At 37.9% G+C, this 24,316-nt stretch overlaps 1 protein-coding gene across 1 annotated transcript in view; it reads left to right on the forward strand.

Moving 5' to 3' along the window:
- The window catches only part of iav (transient receptor potential cation channel subfamily V iav), a 262,128-nt gene that overhangs the window by 186,932 nt on the left and 50,880 nt on the right, over window positions 1–24,316 (forward strand). Inside the window, exons 14-16 of the mRNA XM_068226013.1 lie at window positions 5,436–5,472; window positions 11,325–11,333; window positions 20,556–20,861. Coding sequence (XP_068082114.1) covers window positions 5,436–5,472; window positions 11,325–11,333; window positions 20,556–20,861 — 352 coding nt within the window. The remainder of the gene's footprint in view (window positions 1–5,435; window positions 5,473–11,324; window positions 11,334–20,555; window positions 20,862–24,316) is intronic.

Here is a 24,316-nt window from a genome sequence, read left to right on the forward strand (position 1 = left end):
GCATTACAGTCCATTTGGCCTTTTGAATCCAGGATATCTGCTATATCTTGCTGAAATCCTGCAAGCTGAGCTTCAGTCAAATAACCTTTCCTAAACTCAAACTGCCTTCTGTCAAATCAGTTATTAATTTTGCAAACATGTCTAATATAATCAGAAAGAATGCTTTCCCAAAGCTTACATACAACGCATGTCAAACTGACTGGCCTGTAATTTTCAGCTTTATATCTATCACCCTTTCCTTTATACACAGGGGCTACTATAGAAACTCTCCATTCATTTGGTATAGCTCCTTCAACCAAACAAGTTTTCAACTTTTGTATCTTACTGTAAATGTCATTGTTATCATAGGTAAATTTTAGTACTTCTTTAGTGTTACTCACATCCCCTATCTGGACATTATTCTTGTAACCAACAATCTTTACATATTGCTGACTGAATACTTCTGCCTTTTGAAGATCCTCGCATACACACTCCCCTTGTTCATTAATGATTCCTGGAATGTCCTTCTTTGAACCTGTTTCTGCCTTTAAAGTACCTATACATACTCTTCCATTTTTCACTAATATTTGTATGACCACCAATTATGCTTGCCACCATGTTATCCTTAGCTGACTTCTTTGCTAGATTCAATTTCCTAGTAAGTTCCTTCAATTTCTCCTTACTTCCATAACCATTTCTAACTCTATTTCTTTCCAGTCTGCACCTCCTTTTAGTCTCTTTACTTCTCTGTTATAATACAGTGGATTCTTACCATTTCTAACCACCTTTAAAGGAACAGACCTATTTTCACATTCCTCAACAATTGCTTTAAATCCATCCCAGAGTCTGTTTACATTTTTATTTACCATTTTCCAGCGATCATAGTTACTTTTTAAAAACTCCCTCATGCCTGTTTTATCAGCCATATGGTACTGCCTAATAGTCCTAATTTTAATACCTTCCTTTCTTTCACATTCATTTTTAACGACGACAAAAACAGCTTCGTGATCACTAATACCATCTATTACTTCGGTTTCTCTATAGAGCTCATCTGGTTTTATCAGCACCACATCCAAAATATTCTTCCCTCTAGTTGGTTCCATCACTTTCTGAATCAGCTGTCCTTCCCATATCAACTTATTTGCCATTTGTTGGTCATGCTTCCTGTCGTTCGCATTACCTTCCCAATTGACATTTGGTAAATTGAGATCCCCTGCTACTATCACACTCCTTTCCATATCATTTACAACATAGCTGATTATCTTATCAAATAATTCTGAATCAGCGTCAGCACTACCCTTTCCCGGTCTGTACACTCCAAAGATATCAAGTTGCCTATTATCTTTAGAGAAGAGCCTTACACCCAGAATTTCATGTTTTTCATCCTTAACTTTTTCGTAGCTTACAAATTCTTCTTTCACCAGAATGAATACTCTCCCTCCTACCGTTCCTATCTCTACGATACACACTCCAGTTCCGTGAGAATATCTCTGCATCCATTATATCATTCTCAGCCATGATTCAACTCCTATTACAATATCTGGTAAGTATATATCTATTAAATTACTTAATTCGATTCCTTTGTTTACAATGCTTCTACAGTTGAGCACTAACATTTTTATGTCATCCCTATTTGATTTCCAGTTCCCTGTTCGCTTAACTCCGCTCCCTAGGCCATCCCGTTTCCCTGAATGTACCTGCCTATAACCCTTCTAAACAAGTTTCCTAACTTATATGTACCACTGCGGTTTAAGTGAAGGCCATCTGGGCGCAGATCCCTGTCTCCTACCCACCCATTGGGATCTAGAAATTTCACTCCCAGTTTCCAACATACCCACTCCATAGTCTCATTTAAATCCCCAATCACCCTCCAGTCAGTATCCCTCCTACAGAGTATTTCACTGATAACAATCTCCGCTTCCTTAAACTTCATCCGTGCTGCATTTACCAGATCCCACACATCCCCAACTATGTTGGTACTTATACCTGCTTGCCTTACGTTGTTAGTACTAACGTGAAACACTACCGCCTTCTCCTTTCCCTCTTCCTTCTCTTCTACTTTCCTCAATATCTGCCTCAACCTAATTCCTGGATAACACTCTACACTGGTTCCCTTTCCTCCACACACTTTCCCCAAATGTCTAACGATGGAATCCCCCATGACCAGAGCATTAACCCTACCCACCTCATTTAATCCTCTCCCCACCTGGTCAGCCCTATCTTCTGTCACTGCTGCAGAAGCTACTTCCTCCTCCCTCTTCTCCCTCCCATGACCCTGTTCCACCTGTCTTTTCCTTTCCACTACACTACATTTCCCTTTCCTACCTTTTCCCTTCCTCCTACTGCCACACATCTCAGCAAAAGTTCCCTGTTCCTCATCTTCCATCGGTTGTTCTACCTGCAGTGACTCGTACCGATTTCTAACAGACACCTGTCCCGAATTCTGATCCTGAACAGAGCCCTTAGCCTGCAATCTCCTTCCCCTTAAAACATTAGACCACCTGTCTTCTACAATTCCCCCATTTCCTTCCCATCCCTCCTTTACACCTACTGCATCCTTTACATTATTTGAGGGAGGCCTACTTTCCTTCCTGTCCTCTGAGAGAATCCTAATTATCTCCCTCAAACTCTCCAACTCCTCCCTCATACTCCTTAATGCCTGGCCACACCCACAGTTCCTACACTTGCACTCCTTAGCCATTCTTTACGGAAAAAATGAAAAAAATAATGAAAAATAAAATAACTTGTTTTGTGCCAAACGAATGAAAGGAAGGAAATATTGTCTAGGATAGTACTCAAAGATCACACGACAATAAGGTAATTAATCTACTATTACACTACAATACTACTTACGAGTTAGTCGTACTCTACCTTTATCCTACACCATACTAACAGATAAAAACTGCTGTTAATTACTGAATAGCGAAAGGAATACACAAGAATTGCACAATTCTATACTATCCTAATTAGAACGACAGAATTTTAGTAAGAGACTTTCTACTATACTTCACAAATATTTTACAATAATAAAATACGCATGCTAATTTCTAATAAGATATTACTCGTATACTACTGTACAGTACACTACAGTAATTTTAAACTACGTTCAAACGTATCCTAATTACAATACCGGCACCGTAAATCATTACTAAGCACAAACAGAAAATGAAATTGCAAGTTTGAAATTTGCACGAACTACTGTACTCAAAGATTACGAACAAAGCTAAATGCTTAGACAGATTATTATTAGTACTATACTCTAATAGATACACACGAAAGATACACACACAAGGATGCACACGAATATAGCAGGTAAGATGCTGTACTATCTAAATATACCATATCTACACTACAATTCAAAATTGAAATGTGGTTATACGATTTTCACTGCTGGTGGATTTTTATCATTTTCCCTACTATGCAGTAAGGAGAATATAAGTGTCCTTAAATGCCGAAAAATAAGAGGTTGTCTACAATAATTTCAGTCAAAACTACGCCGGGGGCTTGAACTGCAATGTTATTACTATAGACCCTATAGGAATTTGATTATTAACTTTTAATCGATGCATGAACCAAGGTGCAAAGTACAGTGCAACGTATGACGGGACCTTAGTCTACAAACTATCGGAATAAAGTAATCAGCTGATTTTGTATTTGTTTACACAACTACCATGTGCATGTAGCCCGTACTCTTTGATCTGGGCGGAATGTAGCAACCATCGTCAACAATCCAAAAACTGTTAAGTATCATAATAACCCAGTGAAATTGCCGTGTATTCTCGTTAACTTATTTTTAAATCGAAGTTTACGGGCGTATCGTGTTATTTAATTTAATAAATTATTACCTTCGTGATAGTTTGAACGGATATCTATCAAATATATGAAATATGGTACCGGAAAAGTTGCGGCGGAAGTCACGGTACCGTACTATTCCTTATGATAATCTGCCTTTGTAAGTATTATACCAACGAACCTACAGATATTTACAAATATCATTCAAAGTTAATATTATTGCCCAAAGTATTTCCTAAACCTAAATTCGAAACAAGGTACACCTAGCTAGCCTACTTAACCTAGAAAACGTAATTTACTGAACACCAACTGAATTACTTGTTATAACATTCAAATCAATATCACTACTCCCAACTTCTACCCACGAGCACTAAACACCAATATATAAATAGCACTAAATGAATCACACACACACACAAAATTAAGCATTTTCAATAGGTTTTAACTACTTTGTCACTACAATAATGCAAGAGCTCTCTCAACAGCCAACCGTTCACAAGCGCATCCAACAATGACCCTCTGGAAACGTACTCGCTGGAGTCGCCGTGGTGTCATAGGTTAAGTGCTTTGCTATTAATACAGCTGCGTTTGGTAGGTGGGGTCGAATCCTACTTGAGCCTACAAATTGTATTCGAAGTTTGTACTTCTAGAATCATCCACAGAGCAAATGTATCCGAATGCTTCACGTCGGTCGGTCGGTCGGTCGGTCGGCTCGCTCATGCGGATGTTTTATATGCAGGGCTGGACGAGGGTAGAATGGTTGGGGGTTTGAACCCGCTTGACAGAGCAACAGGCTGTTAGTGCAGTAAGTGTTCGAATAGATGTCCTTCTACAGTAATGCACGTTTCAGCATGCCTTTGAACTGCCATTCAGTCTCTTTGTAGCATTGTAGGTGTTATAGTTTCACAGGCTTCCGTAATAAGGTTTCGAAGACTTTCAGTATTTTCCGGCTGCTGAGCGTTCACTACATCCTTCAAATAGGCCCATAGGAAGAAGTCCATTGGCGTCAAATTGGGCGATCTAGCAGGCCAGGTTACAGGTCCTCCCCGTCCTATCCATCGACCGGGATGTGTAACATTCAGGTAGTTGCCAACATCTGCTGACATGTGAGGGGGAGCTCCGTCGTGTTGATACCACATGGTTACACGCTCACCCAGGGGCACATCCTCTACCAGCAATGGTAGTCGATCTTGAAGAAACTGTAGGTACCGGGCTCCAGCTAAATGATCTTCAGTGAAGTACGGTCCAGTTAGGTGATCACCTAGTATACCACACTAGAAATTTACTCCCCATCCTGCCTGAAATGTTACATGCCTTACCCAGTGGGGATTTTCAACACTCCAATATTGCATATTATGACGATTCACAGAGTCATTATTAGGAAATTGTGCCTCGTCCGAAAATAAAATGTGAGATACAAATGCTGGATCATTTGCCACTTGCGTCAGTATCCACGCACAGAAATCAACATGAGTTTAGAATTCTCGTCCGTGGAGTTCTTGAGTGGTTGCAGGTGATACAGACGAAAATAACTGGAATGCAAGGAATGCAATATCCTTAAAACAGACGACTGGCTGATGTTGGCCTGTTGTGCTACTGCCCAGGTACTCGTGTGAGGATTCTCCCGTAAAGTGTCCAAAACCATCTCAACAGTTTCATCGGACATAACTAGTGCCTCTCTCGCCAGACCTGTTCGGGAAAGTGACGAAGTTAGACGCCAACGTCGCTCCACCCCCATAAATGTATTTGCGTTTGGTTTTTGTCTGTGTGGAAATATTTCCTGGTACAGGCATTGTGCTTCCTGTGCATTCTGTCTTGCTTCGCCGTAGATGAGGAGGATGTCAACATACTCGCCTGTTGAATATATAGCGAAGAAATGAGCAGGACTACTGGGCTACACCAAGTGTCAGGCCACTACACATTCAACGTGCGTGCTGTTGGTCGAATGTGGCACGAGTGGACTCTTACTTGATCATCAGAATTTAAAATGTGAATAAAAATATTTAGCGCTCGTGGGATTCGAACCAACTTTCCAACGCAGCATACGTCAACAGGTCTTTGGTTAGTCCACTACACCACGGTAACTGTTGCCCCTGGTTTATCAGAAAGCTCACTTGGTATAAAACTACGTCCCGCTTCACAAACTCACACACGTTTCCTATCAGTTTGCCATCGCTTTTAGCGATGATTTCATAACCAATCGAAAGCTTATAATTGGCACTTACATTTTGCATAACCATATGACAGTTTGATGCATTGTGTAAATAACTGTCGCATACCGTACATGTTTTTGCAAAAGTCATGCAGTGATGACGCAGGAGGTGCTTTACAGGCGACTGTAGCTTGGTATACGGCAAAGGAAAATCGACCATCATCCCACTGACGTTCGGTGGGGTGCCTGACAGCATAAAATGTCAGGCGCGGCTGACTCACCCCGTATAGCTGTTGCAAGCTGCTTGTTTGTGAGTTCCTGGGTGGTTGGAGTTTTTATTGATGGTGGTGATGGACTGTGTGGGTTTCCTAAAAATATTGAAATCTCTTCTATTGTTATTTTTTGTTAATACGGTGTCCAAGAAATTTAACATTTTATCGTTTTCTTTTTCCATAGTTAATTCGATTTTGCAGTCAAGCAAATTTAAACAACCCAGAACTGCTTCGGGAGTAATGAAGACTCATTTAAAATACTACTGTGTCGTCAACATATCAGATCCATAATTTTATTTCCTCCTGATGTATGTCCAATATGGATTTCTCAAGGTTATTTAAATAAATGTTGGCTAAGGAACCTGATAGCGAACCCCCCATTGGTAAACATGTGTCTTGCTGCTAGTGATTGCCATTGAAAGTGAAGTAATTGTTGTCTAATATTAGACTTAATGAATTTATCGTATCATTAATTTCTATGTGACTTAGTCTGTCGTGGGTCTTAAAGTTTTATTCTATTAAGTCTATGGTCTCATTAATAGGAATGATGGAATACATGTTGGTCACATCATATGATACCATTATAGTCACATAGAAATTAATGAAGTGATAAATTTATTAAATCTAATATTAGACAATAATTACTTCACTTTCAAAGGGAAGTACTACCAGCTAAACACAGGTTAACCAATGGGGGGTCCGCTATCAGGTTACTTAGCCAACATTTATTTACACAGTAGTACTTTCAAATGGAGACCTCATTATTCCCGAAACACTTCTGGGTTGTTTAAATTTGCTTGACAGCAACATTCACTATGGAAAAAGAAAATGATCAAAAGTTAAATTTCTTGGACTTCACAGTAACAGAAAACAACAATAGGATAGATTTAGACATTTTTAAGAAGCCACACAGTAAACAGACTATGGGATGAGTTTAAAGCAATTGTTCAGGAATATGAAAATAGATTTGTACCTTTAAAGGTGGTAAGAAATGGTAAAGATCCACTATATTATAACAGAGAAATAAAGAGACTAAGAAGGAGGTGCAGGTTGGAACAAAACAGAGTTAGAAATGGTTATGAAAGTAAGGAGAAATTGAAGGAACTTACTCGGAAATTGAATTTAGCAAAGAAGTCAGCTAAGGAAAACATGATGGCAAGCATAATTGGTGGTCATACAAATTTTAGTGAAAAATGGAAGGGTATGTATAGATACTTTAAGGCAGAAACAGGTTCAAAGAAGGACATTCCAGGACTCATTAATGAACAAGGGGAGTGTGTATGCGAGGAAGAAGTATTCAGTCAGCAGTGTCTAAAGATTGTTGGTTACAAGGATAATGTCCAGATAGGGGAGGTGAGTAATACTAAAGCAGTATTAAAATTTACCTATGATAACAATGACATTTACAGTAAGATATAAAAGTTGAAAACTAGAAGAGCAGCTGGAATTGATAAGATTTCTGGGGATATACTAAAGGCAATGGGTTGGGATATAGTACCATATCTGAAATACTTATTTGATTATTGTTTGGTTTAAGGAGCTATACCAAATGAATGGAGAGTTGCTATAGTAGCCCCTGTGTATAAAGGAAAGGATGATAGACATAAAGCTGAACATTACAGGCCAGTCAGTTTGACTAGCATTGCACGTAAGCTTTGGGAAAGCATTCTTTCTGATTATTTTAGACATGTTTGTGAAATTAATAACTGGTTTGACAGAAGGCAGTTTGGGTTTAGAAAAGGTTACTCCACTGAAGCTCAGCTTGTAGGATTTCAGCAAGATATAGCAGATAACCTGGATTCAGGAGGCCAAATGGACTGTATTGCGATTGACCCAACTAAGGGATTTGATAGGGTAGATCATGGAAGACTACTGGCAAAAATGAGTGCTATTGGACTAGAGAAAAGAGTGACTGAATGGGTGGCTATATTTCTAGAAAATAGAACTCAGGGAATTAGAGTAGGCAGAACTTCATCTGACCCTGTAATAATTAAGAGGGGAATTCCTCAAGGCAGTATTATTGGACCTTTATGTTTTCTTATATATATATATATATATCAATGATATGTGTAAAGAAGTGGAATCAGAGATAAGGCTGTTTGCAGATGGTGTTATTTTGTACAGAGTAATAAATAAGTTACAAGATTGTGAGCGGCTGCAGGGTGACCTCGATAGTGTTGTGAGATGGACGGTGGGCAATGGTATGATGATAAACGGGGTTAAAAGTCAGGTTGTGAGTTTCACAAATAGGAAAAGTCCTCTCAGTTTTAATGACTGCCTTGATGGGGTGAAAGTTCCTTTTGGGGATCATTGTAAGTATCTAGGTGTTAATATAAGAAAAGACCTTCATTATGATAATCACATAAATATGATTGTTAATAAAGGGTACAGATCTCTGCACATGGTTATGAGGGTATTTAGGGGTTGTAGTAAGGATGTAAAGGAGAGGGCATATAAGTCTCTGGTAAGACCCCAACTAGAGTATGGTTTCAGTGTATGGGACCCTCACCAGGATTACTTGATTCAAGAACTAGAAAAAATCCAAAGAAAAGCAGCTCGATTTGTTCTGGGTGATTTCCGAAAAAAGAGTAGCATTACAAATATGTTGCAAAGTTTGGGCCTGGAAGACTTGGGAGAAAGGAGACGAGCTGGCTGCTTGACTAAGTGATATGTTCCAAGCTGTCAGTGGAGAGATGGCGTGGAATGACATCAGTAGACGAATAAGTTTGAGTGGTGTCTTTAAAAGTAGAAAAGATCAAATATGAAGATAAAGTTGAAATTCAAGAGGACAAATTGGGGCAAATATCCGTTTATAGGAAGGGGAGTTAGGGATTGGAATAACTTACCAAGGGAAATGTCCAATCATTTTCCAATTTCTTTGCGATCATTTAAGATAAGGCTAGGAAAACTACAGATAGGGAATCTGCCACCTGGGCGACTGCCCTAAATGCAGATCAGTAGTGATTGATTGATTGATTGATTGATTGATTGATTGATTGATTGATTGATTGATTGATTGATTGATTGATTGATTGATTGATTGATTGATTGATTGATTGATTGATTGATTGATTGATTGATTGATTACCACCATCAAAAAAACTCCAACCACCCAAGAATTTACAGACAAGCAGCTTAGAACAACTATATTAATAGATTATTAAAAAATCCCATGAGTAATGAAAACAAAATGAAATAAATTAGAATTATAAAGCAAATTACTAAAGCTATTACTACAACCCAGAAATGATAGACAAAATCCTGACTGACTGACTGACTGACTGACTGACTGACTGACTGACTGACTGACTGACTGACTGACTGACTGACTGACTGACTGACTGACTGATTCATCATCGCCGAGCCAAAGTACTGGACATAAAGAAATGGAATTTTGGGGATACATATTAGGGTGTAGGTTCTCACTAAGGGAGGATTTTTCAATATTCCGTCGCAAAGGGCGTGAAAAGGGGAGTGAATTTTTAAAATGAAGATATCTATATCTCAAAAACTTAACAGTTTACAAACGTAAAAATTGGTATTTGGAATCTCCTTTAAAAATAAAGAAACACGTATTTCTTTGTTTTCGGAAAATCCCAGTAAGAGGGGTGAAAAAAGGGGGAAAACTGGTTGAACACCTTTTATGAGGGGACTTATATCTCAAAAACTGAAGATGTTACAGACATGAAAATTGAAATTTGGAATCTCCTTTGAAAATAAAGAAACACGTATTTTTTATGTTTTTGGATAATCCGATGAATAGGTGGAGAAATGGAGTTACAAACGGGGCGAATTTATAAAGAGGTTATATGTACAAATTATCTCCGACACGTAGCATATTACAGATATGAAAACTGGTATTTGGAATTTCCTGTGAAAGTAAAGAAATATAAATATCTTTCTTCGGAAAATCCACTTAAGGGGAACTGAAAAATGGTGCGAATTTTTAAAATTAGCGTATCTACACTATATCTAAAAAACTTAACATGTTGCAGACGTGAAAACTGGTATTTGAAATCTCTTTTAAAAATAAGAAACACGCATATTGAGGTTAGAGGGGAATCAACTTGGTAGGGGGTATGAAAACGGAGATGAATTCCTTTTACGAGGATACATATATCTCAAAAACTGAAGATGTTACAGTCGTGATAATTCGTATTTGGAAGCTCTTTTAAAGGAACGGGTACTGTTTGTTTTTGGAAAATTCACTTGAGTGGGGAGTGTCAAAGCAAGTAAAAAATTTTAATTATTTTTCTGGAGAAACTTATATCTCAAAACTGAAGGTTACAGACGTGGAAATTCGTATTTGGAATCTCCTTTAAAAATACAGAAACACGTATTTCTTTGTTTTCGGAAAATCTCATTAAGAGGGGTGAAAAAAGGGGAAAACTGGTTGAACACCTTTTATGAGGGGACTTATATCTCAAAAACTGAAGATGTTACGGACATGAAAATTGAAATTTGGAATCTCCTTTGAAAATAAAGAAACACGTATTTTTAATGTTTTTGGTTAATCCGATGAATAGGTGGAGAAATGGAGTTACAAACGGGGCGAATTTATAAAGAGGCTATATGTACAAATTATCTCCGACACGTAGCATATTACAGATATGAAAACTGGTATTTGGAATTTCCTGTGTAAGTAAAGAAATATAAATATCTTTCTTCGGAAAATCCACTTAAGGGGAACTGAAAAATGGTGCGAATTTTTAAAATTAGCGTATCTATACTATATCTCAAAAACTTAACATGTTGTAGACGTGAAAACTAGTATTTGGAATCTTTTTAAAAAATAAGAAACACGCATATTGAGGTTGGGGGGGAATCAACTTGGTAGGGGGTATGAAAACGGAGATGAATTCCTTTTACGAGGATACATATATCTCAAAAACTGAAGATGTTACAGTCGTGATAGTTCGTATTTGGAAGCTCTTTTAAAGGAACGGGTACTGTTTGTTTTTGGAAAATTCACTTGAGTGGGGAGTGTCAAAGCAAGTAAAAAATTTTAATTATTTTTCTGGAGAAACTTATATATCAAAACTGAAGGTTACAGACGTGGAAATTGGTATTTGGAATCTCCTTTAAAAATAAAGGAACACGCATTTTTTGGGTGCGGGAAACCAACTTAGCGGGCGGGGGTGGAATGAAAAGGGAGTTGAATTCCTTTCATGTGGATACTTATATCTCAAAAACTGAAGATATTACAGACATGAACATTTGTATTTAGAATTTTTATTCAAAGTAAAGAAACACGTAATCTTTTGTCTTTGGAAAATCCACTTATGGGGGGTGAATTAATTTGAAAATTATTTGAATACTTTGTATGAACATACTTATATCTCAAATACTAAACATGGTACATACATGAAAATTAGTATTTGGAATCTCGTTTAAAAGTAAAGAAACACGCATTTTGGGGGGGGGGGTCAACTTGGGGCGGGAGCGGTGAAAAAGAGTTTAATTCCTTTTTATGAGGATAAATATATCTCTAAACTGAAGATGTTACAGTCCTGATAATTGGCATTTCTAAGCTCCTTTATAAATAAAGAAACAAGTTTTTTTGTTCTTCGGAAAATTCACTTAAGGGGAGGGTGAAAGGAAGTGAAAAAATTTCATTATTTTTATGAGGAAACTTATATCTCAAAAACTTAAGGTTACACACGTGAAAATATGTATTTGGAATCTCCTTTAAAAATAAAGAAACACGCATTTTTGGAGGGGGTAGGGGTAAGTCAACTTAACGGGCTGGGGTGAAAAAGGAGTTGAATTATTTTTATGAGGATACTTATATATCAAAAACTGAAGATGTTAGAGGCGTGAACATTTGTATTTGGAATCTTCTTTCAAAGTAAAGAAACACGTGTTCTTTTGTCTTTGGAAAATCCACTTAGGTGGGGGGTGAATGAATTGAAAAATTAGTTGAATTCTTTGTATGAGGATAATTGTATCACAAAAATTAAATATGTTAAAGACGTGAAAATAGGTATTTGGAATCTCCTTTAAAACTAAAGAAACACGCACTTTTGTGGAGGGTGAGCCAACTTAACGGGTAGGAAGGGGGTTGGGGGAAAACGGAGTTGAATTACTTTTATGAGGATACTTATATCTCAAAGACTGAGGATGTTACAGACGTGATAATTAGTATTAGGAATCTCTTTTAAAAATAAAGGAACACGCATTTGTATTTTTTCGGCATATCGACGAAAGGGACGTGGGATTGAAATTAAGTAAATAAGGAGTTGAAATATGTTGATGAGGATACTTTATTTTAAAAACTGAAGCTGTAACAGACGTATAAGTTGGTATTTTGAATTTCCTTTCAAAATAAAGAAACCCTTTTTTGTTTCCGGAAAATACACTTAAACACTTAAGGTGGGAGAGAGGTGGAAAGAAGTGAAGGAGAAGAAGAATTTTTGTTATTCTTATGAGTATATATTTATCCCCAAAACTGAAGGTGTTACAGACGTATAGATATGAAAACTGGTATTTGGAATCTCCTTCATAAATAATGAAATACGTATGTTTTTTTTTAGGAAAATCCAGTTAAGGGGCTGAAAAGAATTGGAAAAGCTGGTGAATTTTTAAAATAAGTACCGGTATATCTACATTATAAGTCAAAAACTTAACATGTTAGAGACAAAAAACTTGGTATTTGGTGGATTGTTCTTTAAAATATAGGAACATGTACCTTTTTGTTTTCGGAGAAGGCACTTAACGGGGGGTGAAAATAAGTGAAGAATAGTTGAATTATTTTTATGAGGATACTTATATCTTAAAAACTGAAGATGTCACATAGGTGAGAGTTGGTATTTGGAATCGCCTTTAAAAATAAAGAAACCTTTCTTTTTTGTTTTCGGAAAATACACATAGATAGGGGTGAGGGAACGACTGATCAAGGGGTCGAATTGTTTTTATGGGGATACTTATGTACACTGACTGACAGAGCAAATGCAACACCAAGAAGGAGTGGTCAGAACTTTATGCCAATTGCAGGGTAGACTGACGTCACTGAGGTATGCTCATGATGTCAAATGCGCCGCTGTGCTGCGCACGTAGCGAACGATAAATGGGACACGGCGTTGGCGAATGGCCCACTTCGTACCGTGATTTCTCAGCCGACAGTCATTGTAGAACGTGTTGTCGTGTGCCACAGGACACGTGTATAGCTAAGAATGCTAGGCCGCCGTCAACGGAGGCATTTCCAGCAGACAGACGACTTTACGAGGGGTATGGTGAACGGGCTGAGAAGGGCAGGTTGGTCGCTTCGTCAAATCGCAGCCGATACCCATAGGGATGTGTCCACGGTGCAGCGCCTGTGGCGAAGATGGTTGGCGCAGGGACATGTGGCACGTGCGAGGGGTCCAGGCGCAGCCCGAGTGACGTCAGCACGCGAGGATCGGCGCATCCGCCGCCAAGCGGTGGCAGCCCCGCACGCCACGTCAACCGCCATTCTTCAGCATGTGCAAGACACCCTGGCTGTTCCAATATCGACCAGAACAATTTCCCGTCGATTGGTTGAAGGAGGCCTGCACTCCCGGCGTCCGCTCAGAAGACTACCATTGACTCCACAGCATAGACGTGCACGCCTGGCATGGTGCCGGGCTAGAGCGACTTGGATGAGGGAATGGCGGAACGTCGTGTTCTCCGATGAGTCACGCTTCTGTTCTGTCAGTGATAGTCACCGCAGACGAGTGTGGCGTCGACGTGGAGAAAGGTCAAATCCGGCAGTAACTGTGGAGCGCCCTACCGCTAGACAACGCGGCATCATGGTTTGGGGCGCTATTGCGTATGATTCCACGTCACCTCTAGTGCGTATTCAAGGCACGTTAAATGCCCACCGCTACGTGCAGCATGTGCTGCGGCCGGTGGCACTCCCGTACCTTCAGGGGCTGCCCAATGCTCTGTTTCAGCAGGATAATGCCCGCCCACACACTGCTCGCATCTCCCAACAGGCTCTACGAGGTGTACAGATGCTTCCGTGGCCAGCGTACTCTCCGGATCTCTCACCAATCGAACACGTGTGGAATCTCATTGGACGCCGTTTGCAAACTCTGCCCCAGCCTCGTACGGACGACCAACTGTGGCAAATGGTTGACAGAGAATGGAGAACCATCCCTCAGGACACCATCCGCACTCTTATTGACTCTGTACCTCGACGTGTTTCTGCGTGCATCGCCGCTCGCGGTGGTCCTACATCCTACTGAGTCGATGCCGTGCGCATTGTGTAACCTGCATATCGGTTTGAAATAAACATCAATTATTCGTCCGTGCCGTCTCTGTTTTTTCCCGCAACTTTCATCCATTTCGAACCACTCCTTCTTGGTGTTGCATTTGCTCTGTCAGTCAGTGTATATTTCAAACACTGAAGGTTTTACAGATGCGGAAATAGGTATTTGGAATCTCCTCTAAAAATAATGAAACATGTAATTATTTTTTCGACTTGAGAGATGACTGTTTCTCAGATGTACAGTTCTATGTCACACGGTCAACTTAGCCCCAAAGTTAATACGACAATGGTTTACAAAGAATTTCTGGGGTAAATGAAACTCAATTTTTGGGTGAGTTTTTATACTTTAGGAATTTTCAGATAATGTTTTAATACAATGCCGAGGAACGATTGCTTTGATCAAATTACGAATTCCATGCTCGCGAAGCCGAGGGTAATTGCTAGTCTATATATATAAAATAACTTGTCCTGACTGACTGACTGACTGACTGACTGACTGACTGACTGACTGACTCATCATCGCCGAGCCAAAACTACTGGATATAAAGAAATGAAATTTTGGGGATACATTTATTTTAGTGTGTAGGTGCTCACTAAGAGAGGATTTTTTGATATACCGTCGCTAAGGTGGTGAAAAGGGGGGTTAAATTTTCTTATGAGGATATCTATATCTCAAAAACTTAAAAGTTTACAGACGTAAAAATTGGTATTTGGAATCTCCTTTAAAAATAATGAAACATGTATTTTTTGTTTTTGGAAACTCCCATTGGGGGGATGAAAAGAGGGGGGAAAAGTGGTTGAACACCTATTGTATTTGGGATCTCCTTTGAAAACAAAGAAACACGTATGTTTGTGTTTTTGGATAATCCGACGATTAGTGGGTGAACAGGAGTGACAAATGGGGTGAATTTAAATAAAGACTCTATCTGCAAATTATCTCAGACCCGTAACATATTACAGATTTGAAAAGTGGTATTTGGAATTTCCTGCAAAAGTAAAGAAACATAAATATCTTTTTTCGGAAAATCCACTTAAGGGGAACTGTAAAAGGGGGTGAATTTTTAATATTAGCATATCTGCAGTATATCTCAAAAACTTAACATGTTGCAGAGGTGAAAATTGGTATTTGTAATCTCCCTTAAAAATAAAGAAACACGCATTTGGGGGGAATCAACTTGGTAGGGGGCGATGAAAACGTAGATGAATTCTTTTTACGGGGATACATATATCTAAAACACAGAAGATGTTACAGTCGTGATAATTGGTATTTGGAAGCTCTTTTATAGAAACCGGTACTGTTTTGTTTTAGAAAGTAGAGTGAGGAGTGTCATGGGAAGTAAAAAAATTGAATTCTATTTCTGGGGAAACTTATATCTCAAAACTGATTTACAGATGTGGAAATTGGTATTTGGAATCTCCTTTAAAAATAATAAAACGCACATTTTTTGCGTGGCGGGAAACCAACTTAACGGGCGGAGGTGGAGTGAAAAAGAGGTTGAATTCTTTTTATGAGGATACTTATATCTCAAAAACTGAAGATGTTACAGACATGAAAATTTATATTTGGTATTTTCCTTCAAAGTAAAGAAACATGTAATCTTTGGTGTTTGGAAAATCCACTTAAGGGGGTTGAATTAATTGAAAAATTAGTTGAATTCTTTGTATGAGGATACTTATATCTCAAAAACTAAAGATAATACAGACGTGAAAATTAGTATTTGGAATCTTCTTTAATAATAAAGAAACACGCATTTGGGTTGAGGGGGGGGGGGGAATCAACTTGGGAGCGGGGCGGTGAAAAAGGAATTTAAATACCGGTACTTTTATGAGGATACATGTACTGGTATCTCAAAACTGAAGATGTTACAGTCGTGATTATTGGCATTTGGAAGCTCCTTTATAAATAAAGAAACAAGAATGTTTGGTTTTCGGAAAATTCACTTCGTTGGGGGGGGGGGGGTGAGAGGAAGTGAAATAATGTATTTCTTTTTATGGAGAAACTTAGATCTCAAAAACTTAAGGTTACACACATGAAAATTTGTATTTGGAATCTCCTTTAAACATAAAGAAAAACACATTATTTTCAGGGGGGCGGGGAATTAACTTAACGAGCTGGGGTGTAAAAGGAGTTGAATTATTTTTATGAGGATACTTATATCTCAAAAACTGAAGATGTTAGAGGCATGAACATTTGTATTTGGAATCTTCTTTCAATGTAAAGAAACATGTGTTCTTTTGTCCTCGGAAAATCCACTTAAGAGGGTGAGTGAACTGATAAATTAGTTGAATTCTTTGTATGAGGATACTTATATCTCAAAACCTTAAGAACTTACAGACGTGAAAATTGGTATTTGGAATCTCCTTTAAAAATAAAGAAACACGCACTTTTGGGGAGGTGGAATCAACTTAGCGGGTAGGAGAGGGGGGTGGGTGAAAAAGGAGTTGAATTACTTTTATGAGGATACTTATATCTCAAAAACTGAAGATGTTACAGACGTGAAAATCCGTATTTGTAACCTCCTTCAAAAATAAAGAAAATCGACTAAGGGGAGTATGGTTGGAAGTAAATAAATAAGGAATTCAAATATGTTTACCGAACTCGATAGCTGCAGTCGCTTATGTGCGGCCAGTATCCAGTATTCGGGAGATAATGGGCTCGAACCCCACTGTCGGTAGCCCTGAATATGGTTTTCCGTGGTCTCCCATTTTCACACTATTCAAATGCTGGGGTTGTACCTTAATTAAGGTCACGGCCACTTCCTTTCCACTTCTAGTGCTCTTCCGTCCCATCGTCGCCATAAGACCTATCTGTGTCGGTGCGACATAAAGAAATATGTATTTTTGTTTTTGGAAAATACACTTAGATTGGGGTGGGAAGGACTGATAAAGGGGTTGAATTCTTTTTATGGGGATACTTATGTATATCTCAAATCTGGAGGTGTTACAGATGTGGGAATAGGTATTTGGAATTGGCTTTAAAAATTTAAAAAACATGTATTGGTATTTATTTTTTCGACTTGAGAGAAGAGTGTTTCTCACATGTACAGTTCTATGTCGCATGGTCGTATTATCCCCAATAGGTAGGTAATACCACAAACAAGGTTCAAAGAATTTCTGGGGTAAATGAAACTCAGTTTTTGGGTGAGTTTTTATACTTTAGGAATTTTCAAATAATGTCTTAGTACAATGCCGAGGAATGATTACTTTCATCTAATTACGAAATCCACGCGAGCAAAGCCGCGGGTAATTGCTAGTCATTACATAAAAAAGAAAATGGAGAAAGAAAAGGAAAACAATGAGATAAAAAAGATGTCTATACTAATTCGGGAGTATATAGGCTTACTTGTGACGACTGGAAAATGTTTTATTTAGGAAGGATTGGCCGAGCCTTAAATCAAAGATATCAAGAAAATTTCAAGGCAATAAAGTACAACAAATATTCAGATTTTGTGGAACACATTTATAACAATAATCATAAATTTTTTGCGATCTAAAAGGACATGAAATTAATTGTCAAAAGTAATTATGGATTTGAACTGAATACCCACAAAAACATTGAGATATTTCTTGCGCAGGTAACGGAACCTGATAACAGTTTAAATGAAACAGTCCCAAGCAACATATTGTTCACAACCTTGAGGTGCTTCAAGCGTGTCCCGTACTTAAAGCTGAACGTTTGTCTAACACTAGATCAACAGCCTCAGCATGAGAATAAGCCAGAAAATAAGAAATAGGAAAAAGAAGACCAAAGACATTTAAGGTTGAGATTTAGTAATTCATATTTTGGACAACTAAGTCAGAAGAACCACCGTACAAAAAGTCAGTACAAACCCTTTGTGGGTGAAGTAGTACTAGTAGACAATGACACTTTGTGGGTGAAGTAGTACTAGTAGACAATGACACTTTGTGGGTGAAGTAGTACTAGTAGACAAGGACAACCCCAACAGAGTGAACTGGACATTGCCAAGATTGAAGGAAGTTATCTCTGGCCAAGGTGGTGTTGTGAGACTTGTTCGTCTGAAGATTGTAAGAGGGGAACTCGTGAGAACAGTGCAGATGATATACCCACCCGAAGTGACATCTGCAGAAGACCATGCCTTCAGACAATTTAAGCAGTGTGAAAATGAAAAGAAAGAAAGTGATCAAAGGACCAGTAGTTCCAAACTCAAACTAGTAATGGGAAATTAGTGATTAAACCAAAAATGTATGAGGATTGAATTATATTTTTCACAAGTGTTCATTTATTCTGTATGACATTTTTCTCAAGTGTTCTTTTATTTTGAGTTCCTAAAAGACAAAAGGGAGAGAGATGATCTTACTCTGTTCTGAATTGTCTATGTTAAATTCAACTTTTTCTCCTTAAATAATATCATTTTGTATTGATCAAGTGTTATGTAAATGTGGTTAAATAATGTGTTCAACTGTTCCCGCAACTCAAGGTGGGAGGATGTTGAGTTTGTAGCATATATAAAATTTAATTTAATATGACAGGTTTGGTGGCCGGGAGAGATGTCCGGGTTAGAGTGTATTGTGTACGTGTGTTGAAAAAGAAAAATGAATGGCGTGTATAAGTACCTATTTTTTCTGAATAAATATTGAAAATATATGATTCCAACGGGGTATTTATAATTTTGAATTGGCAAACCTAACACTGCTTACCCGGAGACCCCGGGTTCGATTCCTGGCCAGGTCAGGGAATTTTACCTGGACTTGAGTGCTGGTTCGAGGTCCACTCAGCCTACGTGATTAGAATTGAGGAACTATCTGATTGTGAGATGGCGGCTCCAGTCTAGGAATCCAAGAATGACGGCCGAGAGGATTCGTCGTGCTGACCATACAACACCTCGTAATCTGCAGGCCTTTGGGCTGAGCAACGATCGCTTGGTAGGCCAAGACCCTTTGAGGGCTATAGTGCCATGGGGTTTGGTTTGGTTTGGAACCTAACACTGGGTGTATGCACCGTCTTCATCATAATTTCATCATCTCGACGCGCAGGTCGCCTACGGGAGTTAAATCAAAAGACCTGCATCTGGCGAGCCGAACTTGTCCTCGGACACTTCCGGCACTAAAATGCATATCCCAATTCAAAACTTCATATATGTATAATGGAATGCTTTTGAGAGGAAAGAATATTGATGTAGGATATGAGGCAACAAATCAATCCATAGGCTGATTACTCAAACGAAGGTATCAAAACTTTAACTTTCTACTTTAAAACAAGTATTTAATATTTAATTATTAACCCTCTTAGTGCCATGCTCTCATGCCAAGAATGTGCCAAGAATGCCATGCTAAGATGATTAGTATAATTTTGCAAGTCCCTATTTAAAGCTGTAAAGCACCACATAATTTACAATTTTGAATATTTTGATTTTAAACATGCAAGAAATGTTAAGGACAGTATGTAATTACTACTGACAATAATTACAATACTGTTAGGTTTCAAAATATGTTTTAAGAAATATTTTTTGAACACTTTGAAAACAAAATATCAAAATTCAAAAATATCAATAAAAATACAGTAATTCAAAATTAAAACTACAGATAAAATGTTGTAATCCCTCTGCAATGCAGCCATTCAAGTGAATAAACAGAGAAAACTTGAAAAGTATCTGTTCTGTAGTTCAGGAAGCAATTACTGTTACGTAACTGCCAATCGTCACATGGCAAGAGAAACACATGCAATTCAGAAATCCAGTGTGCGTAACTAAATGAACAAATGAGCAGCATATTTTTATAATTACAAACAGTGTTGTTTACTCTATGGATACAAAATGTAAGATATTGCCATCTGCCGTTCATAATCGTGCTAAATGCAGATAGTATGGTGCACTGTTCAAACGAAGATACACAGTATTATTGCTGGCACTTTATGCACAAGTATCAAATGATATATCATTGTCTGGCATTCTAAAGGTTAAAAGTAATGTTTTATAATAATACTTTGCAAAATATTGTAATATAGGAATATTGGTTAATGAAATCTAAATCCTAGGAGAATAATTTTCTAAATCCAGTCACTGGTTAAATATTGCATACATTCACTATATAAGGGAAGTTTCTCACCTTGGAATGGTACCTTGCTTAGCTCCTGATGTATTGAATGTAAAATTAATTCTGCTTTTTTTTCCAGCGGAACGAATGAATGATTTGTTCTCGCAATTGGGTCCAGAGATAGGTCCTGGTCTCTATCCTAAACTCCCAAGTGCTGACGTAGTGGACGATCCCTTCCGTCAACTTGTAATGGCTTCTGAACTTCCTAACATGGATGTGGAATTAGCTGCTTTGGCTAATGCTGCAGCAAAGTTGGATGGTGCTGAGGAAGTATCTCCCAGGGAACAGCATCGTTACTGCTGCTCTAAGACAATCCAAGAACTTGGAAATGAGCACACTCAACCAACAGCAAACCTGGATCCTAGTGACAGTGATGGATTAGGAGGTGAGATAAGTTTAATCTAGATATGGTGTGTTAAGAGTATGACCCATGAGGTTAATCCCACTACTGTATGTCTGAAAATGTGATCCTCCAAATTTTACATGGTAGTTTAATAAATTATCAATTGCTATTGTTTAACACCTAAAAATTGTTCAAACATGCATGCAATTATGACCTTTAAAATGACAAAATATGACACAGAAATAACTAAATATGGCCCAAAAGTTGACTAAACATGGTCCTTTTTAAATTAAGAAAATCAAATGTTTGTTATACCAAATTCTTGAATAATTAATCATTATTCATACCAGGTTTCTGCACGAAAGAAAACTTCCTTGAACTTAATCCAGGTACTTCTAGGGTCACTGGAGCTTCCCAGGCTCATTTTGGTTTTGGAGAGAGAGATTTAAGTCTAGTTGCACTTCCTGACACATTGCAATTTTTCAGGTGAAAATACATTTAAATACTGACATCTAAGATGGCCCTCTTCTTTCCTTTTCATTGATTTGATGGAAAATAATTGCAAAGGAGTGCAACATACTGAGGAGATTTCTCTTGGTATACACAATTGAGACAGTGAAAACGGCTCAAGTGATTCCATTTGTCAAAACCTTTTGCCGATCGCAAGTCAACTTCCAGGTCAGAGTTTGAAACTAGAATACGACTCCCCAGAATCCAGGGATGCTACGAATCTGTCGCAATGCAAATCGCCCAGTTCTAGTTATGTTTCTAGTCCCATAAAAAGCGTGTGAGAAAACATCGGTATGGAGTGCAAGAGGAGGATATTGGGTTCGAACCACACTGAAGATGGTTTTTCGTGGTTTCCCATTTACACATCAGACAAATGCTGGGGCTGTACCTTAATTAAGGCCATAGCCGCTTCCATCCTACACCTATCCCTTTCCTATCCCATCATCGCCATAACACCTATCTGCATCGGTGCGACATAAAGCCAATTGAAAAGAATACAAGAGGAGGGCTGTAAAATTCTGGTTTGATAAAAGTGGTAAAAAGCAATTATCACTTTCACATGTTGGAGTGATATATTTGCTTGTGGAAGATGCAGTTGGAAATAAAGGGCATGGCAGCAAGTCCATTTGAACATGAAAAGATTATGTATGAAAAACTCTATTCCTGTTTCCAGGATGCAAGCAGGGGAAGGCGAAGTGTTAGTGATGAAGACTTACAACTATGGGTTTTGGAAATTGCACATGAACTATCTATCGAAAAAGTAATTTATCCGCCTCTCATGCCTAGATCAAGCGTTTCAAGAAACAACACAGAATTGGGAGTAGGAAAATAATGAAATGTATATCCCATTCACATACTCAGGATGAAAAACAAAAGAAAGGCTGCATAATAATTTCTGATCAAAGCAGGTTCGAGTGCAAATTGCAATTGAAAATATTTTTCAGTCATTTAACTAGACTTTAATTTGGAATATGTTTTTAGTTGCCTAGACTAGCTATAAAAAGCAAATAAGTATTTTGTAGGTGAGAATCACACACACAAGATAGCCTAATCAGTTAGTTCACTTACACGTTCATACACCATAATGCCAACAACAGGTAAGCTCCCTAAATTATTTATTCTACTGCAGGAGCTGACTGGAACCTTCAGTCCTCTGTATCAAAAAATAAATGTTTAAAGTGGATAACAACATTTTCACTGCCACAAAAACAGGAAAAATGGGTGGGGAAAACAGAACTGAAAGTATGGTTTAGAGAAGCCTTTTTCTTGTTCTCTGAGGATAACTGTGCCCTGCAGTTTGATTCGTGGACCACATACATTGATACAACTTGTCTTGAAGACATCACTCCACGCAAAACAATACAACAGTTTCAGATTCCTCCAAGTACCACGGGCATAATTCAAATATTAAATAAATTCTTCCGGGAGTGCAAGGCTTTTTATCGCCAATGAACAAAATTTCTAACTTCTCGTAATGATGTTAAAGTTGAGGTTCACCATGGAGACACAATCCTTAAACCACAGTCTTTCATACATTTGCGGTTTTCAACTCCACAATTTTGGGATATGATAAAACATTCATGGTTTGCAACGAATTACACCTTCTGAGATCATAGTGCCTCAACTAAGGTTAAGGTTGAAGAAAGAACCCCACCTTTCAATACTTATTTGCTTCTTATGGCTAGTCTAGGCAACTACAAACATATTCCAAATTAAAATCTAGTTAAATGACTGAAAAAGTAGGTACGTTCATGTTTCGTTCCTCTGTTTTGGAACACCTTCGGCTTGAAAAACGTGTGTTAAGATTAAAAAATTGGCACATATGAAATAAGAACACTTATGATGGTGATGATATGATAAAATATTCCTTCTTATTGAGTTAAAATTCTCAATAAGTCAATGTTCAAATTTTTACGGTAATAAAATCTGGAGCATAAGGGACTCCAGGAAGTGATCTTTTCTCAAAATACTGGAGAAGTTGCTATAGGTTTTTAGTATGTACTCTAAATAACTTGTGGATGATGATAGACTTAAATTTAAAATATGATGACCGGGGGAAACTCCTTAAGAAAAACCAAAGTTGAGGTTAATTCTTGATAGAAAGTTTGAGTTTTGACGTAAGGGAAGTAAACATAGCGAGACCAGCCGGTAGGTAAGCATTTGATTGTTCTTCCGATACTCCACCACCATTTATACATAATAATTTTTCTAAAAAATGTTTCCTATTATTACAGACTCCCTCAACACCTCAAAACTTTCTGTCAAGAATTACTCTCATCTTCAGTTTTTCTTAAAGAGTATCTCCCGGTCATCATATTTTAAATTAAGTCTATCATCATCCATAAGTTATTTAAAGGCCATGCTTAAAAACTATAGCAACATCTCCAGTATTTTGAAGAAAGATCATTTTCTAGGATCCCTTATGCACACAGATTTTATTACAAATTTGAACATTGACTTGTTGAGTGTTTTGACTGAATGTAAAGAAATGTTTTATCTCAGGGCCGATGACCTAGCTGTTAATCTCCTTTAAACTACATTCATCGTTATCATGTTTTATCTCATCATCACCATAAGTGTTTTTAATTCATATGTGCCAATTTTTATATTTTAACACGCATTATTTTAGCTGAAGATATTCCAAAATAGAGGAACAAAACATGTACTTTTTAGTTTAACTAGACTTTGAGCTGGAATATGTTTGTAGTGGCATAGACTAGCCATAAAAAGCAAATTAATCTTAGTTGAGTTGATGCCAATATGGGATAAAAATGAGATTTATAAATTGTTCATAGTACCTGCTAAATATTGTTTGGAGAAGAAGAAAGAAATGTGTGAAGAACAGTGCGACAGTGAAGTTCTAATCTGTTGTGCTTGGTGTACAAAAGGCGTGTTATCATCATGCAATTTATACCAGTCATTTCTGCTATACTTTTGTGTGTGACTGACAAGTGAATTAAATGATACAGCTTCAGAGCAGGTCGAGA

Source organism: Anabrus simplex, chromosome 2, assembly GCF_040414725.1.
Source record: "Anabrus simplex isolate iqAnaSimp1 chromosome 2, ASM4041472v1, whole genome shotgun sequence".
Lineage (NCBI taxonomy): Eukaryota > Metazoa > Arthropoda > Insecta > Orthoptera > Tettigoniidae > Anabrus > Anabrus simplex.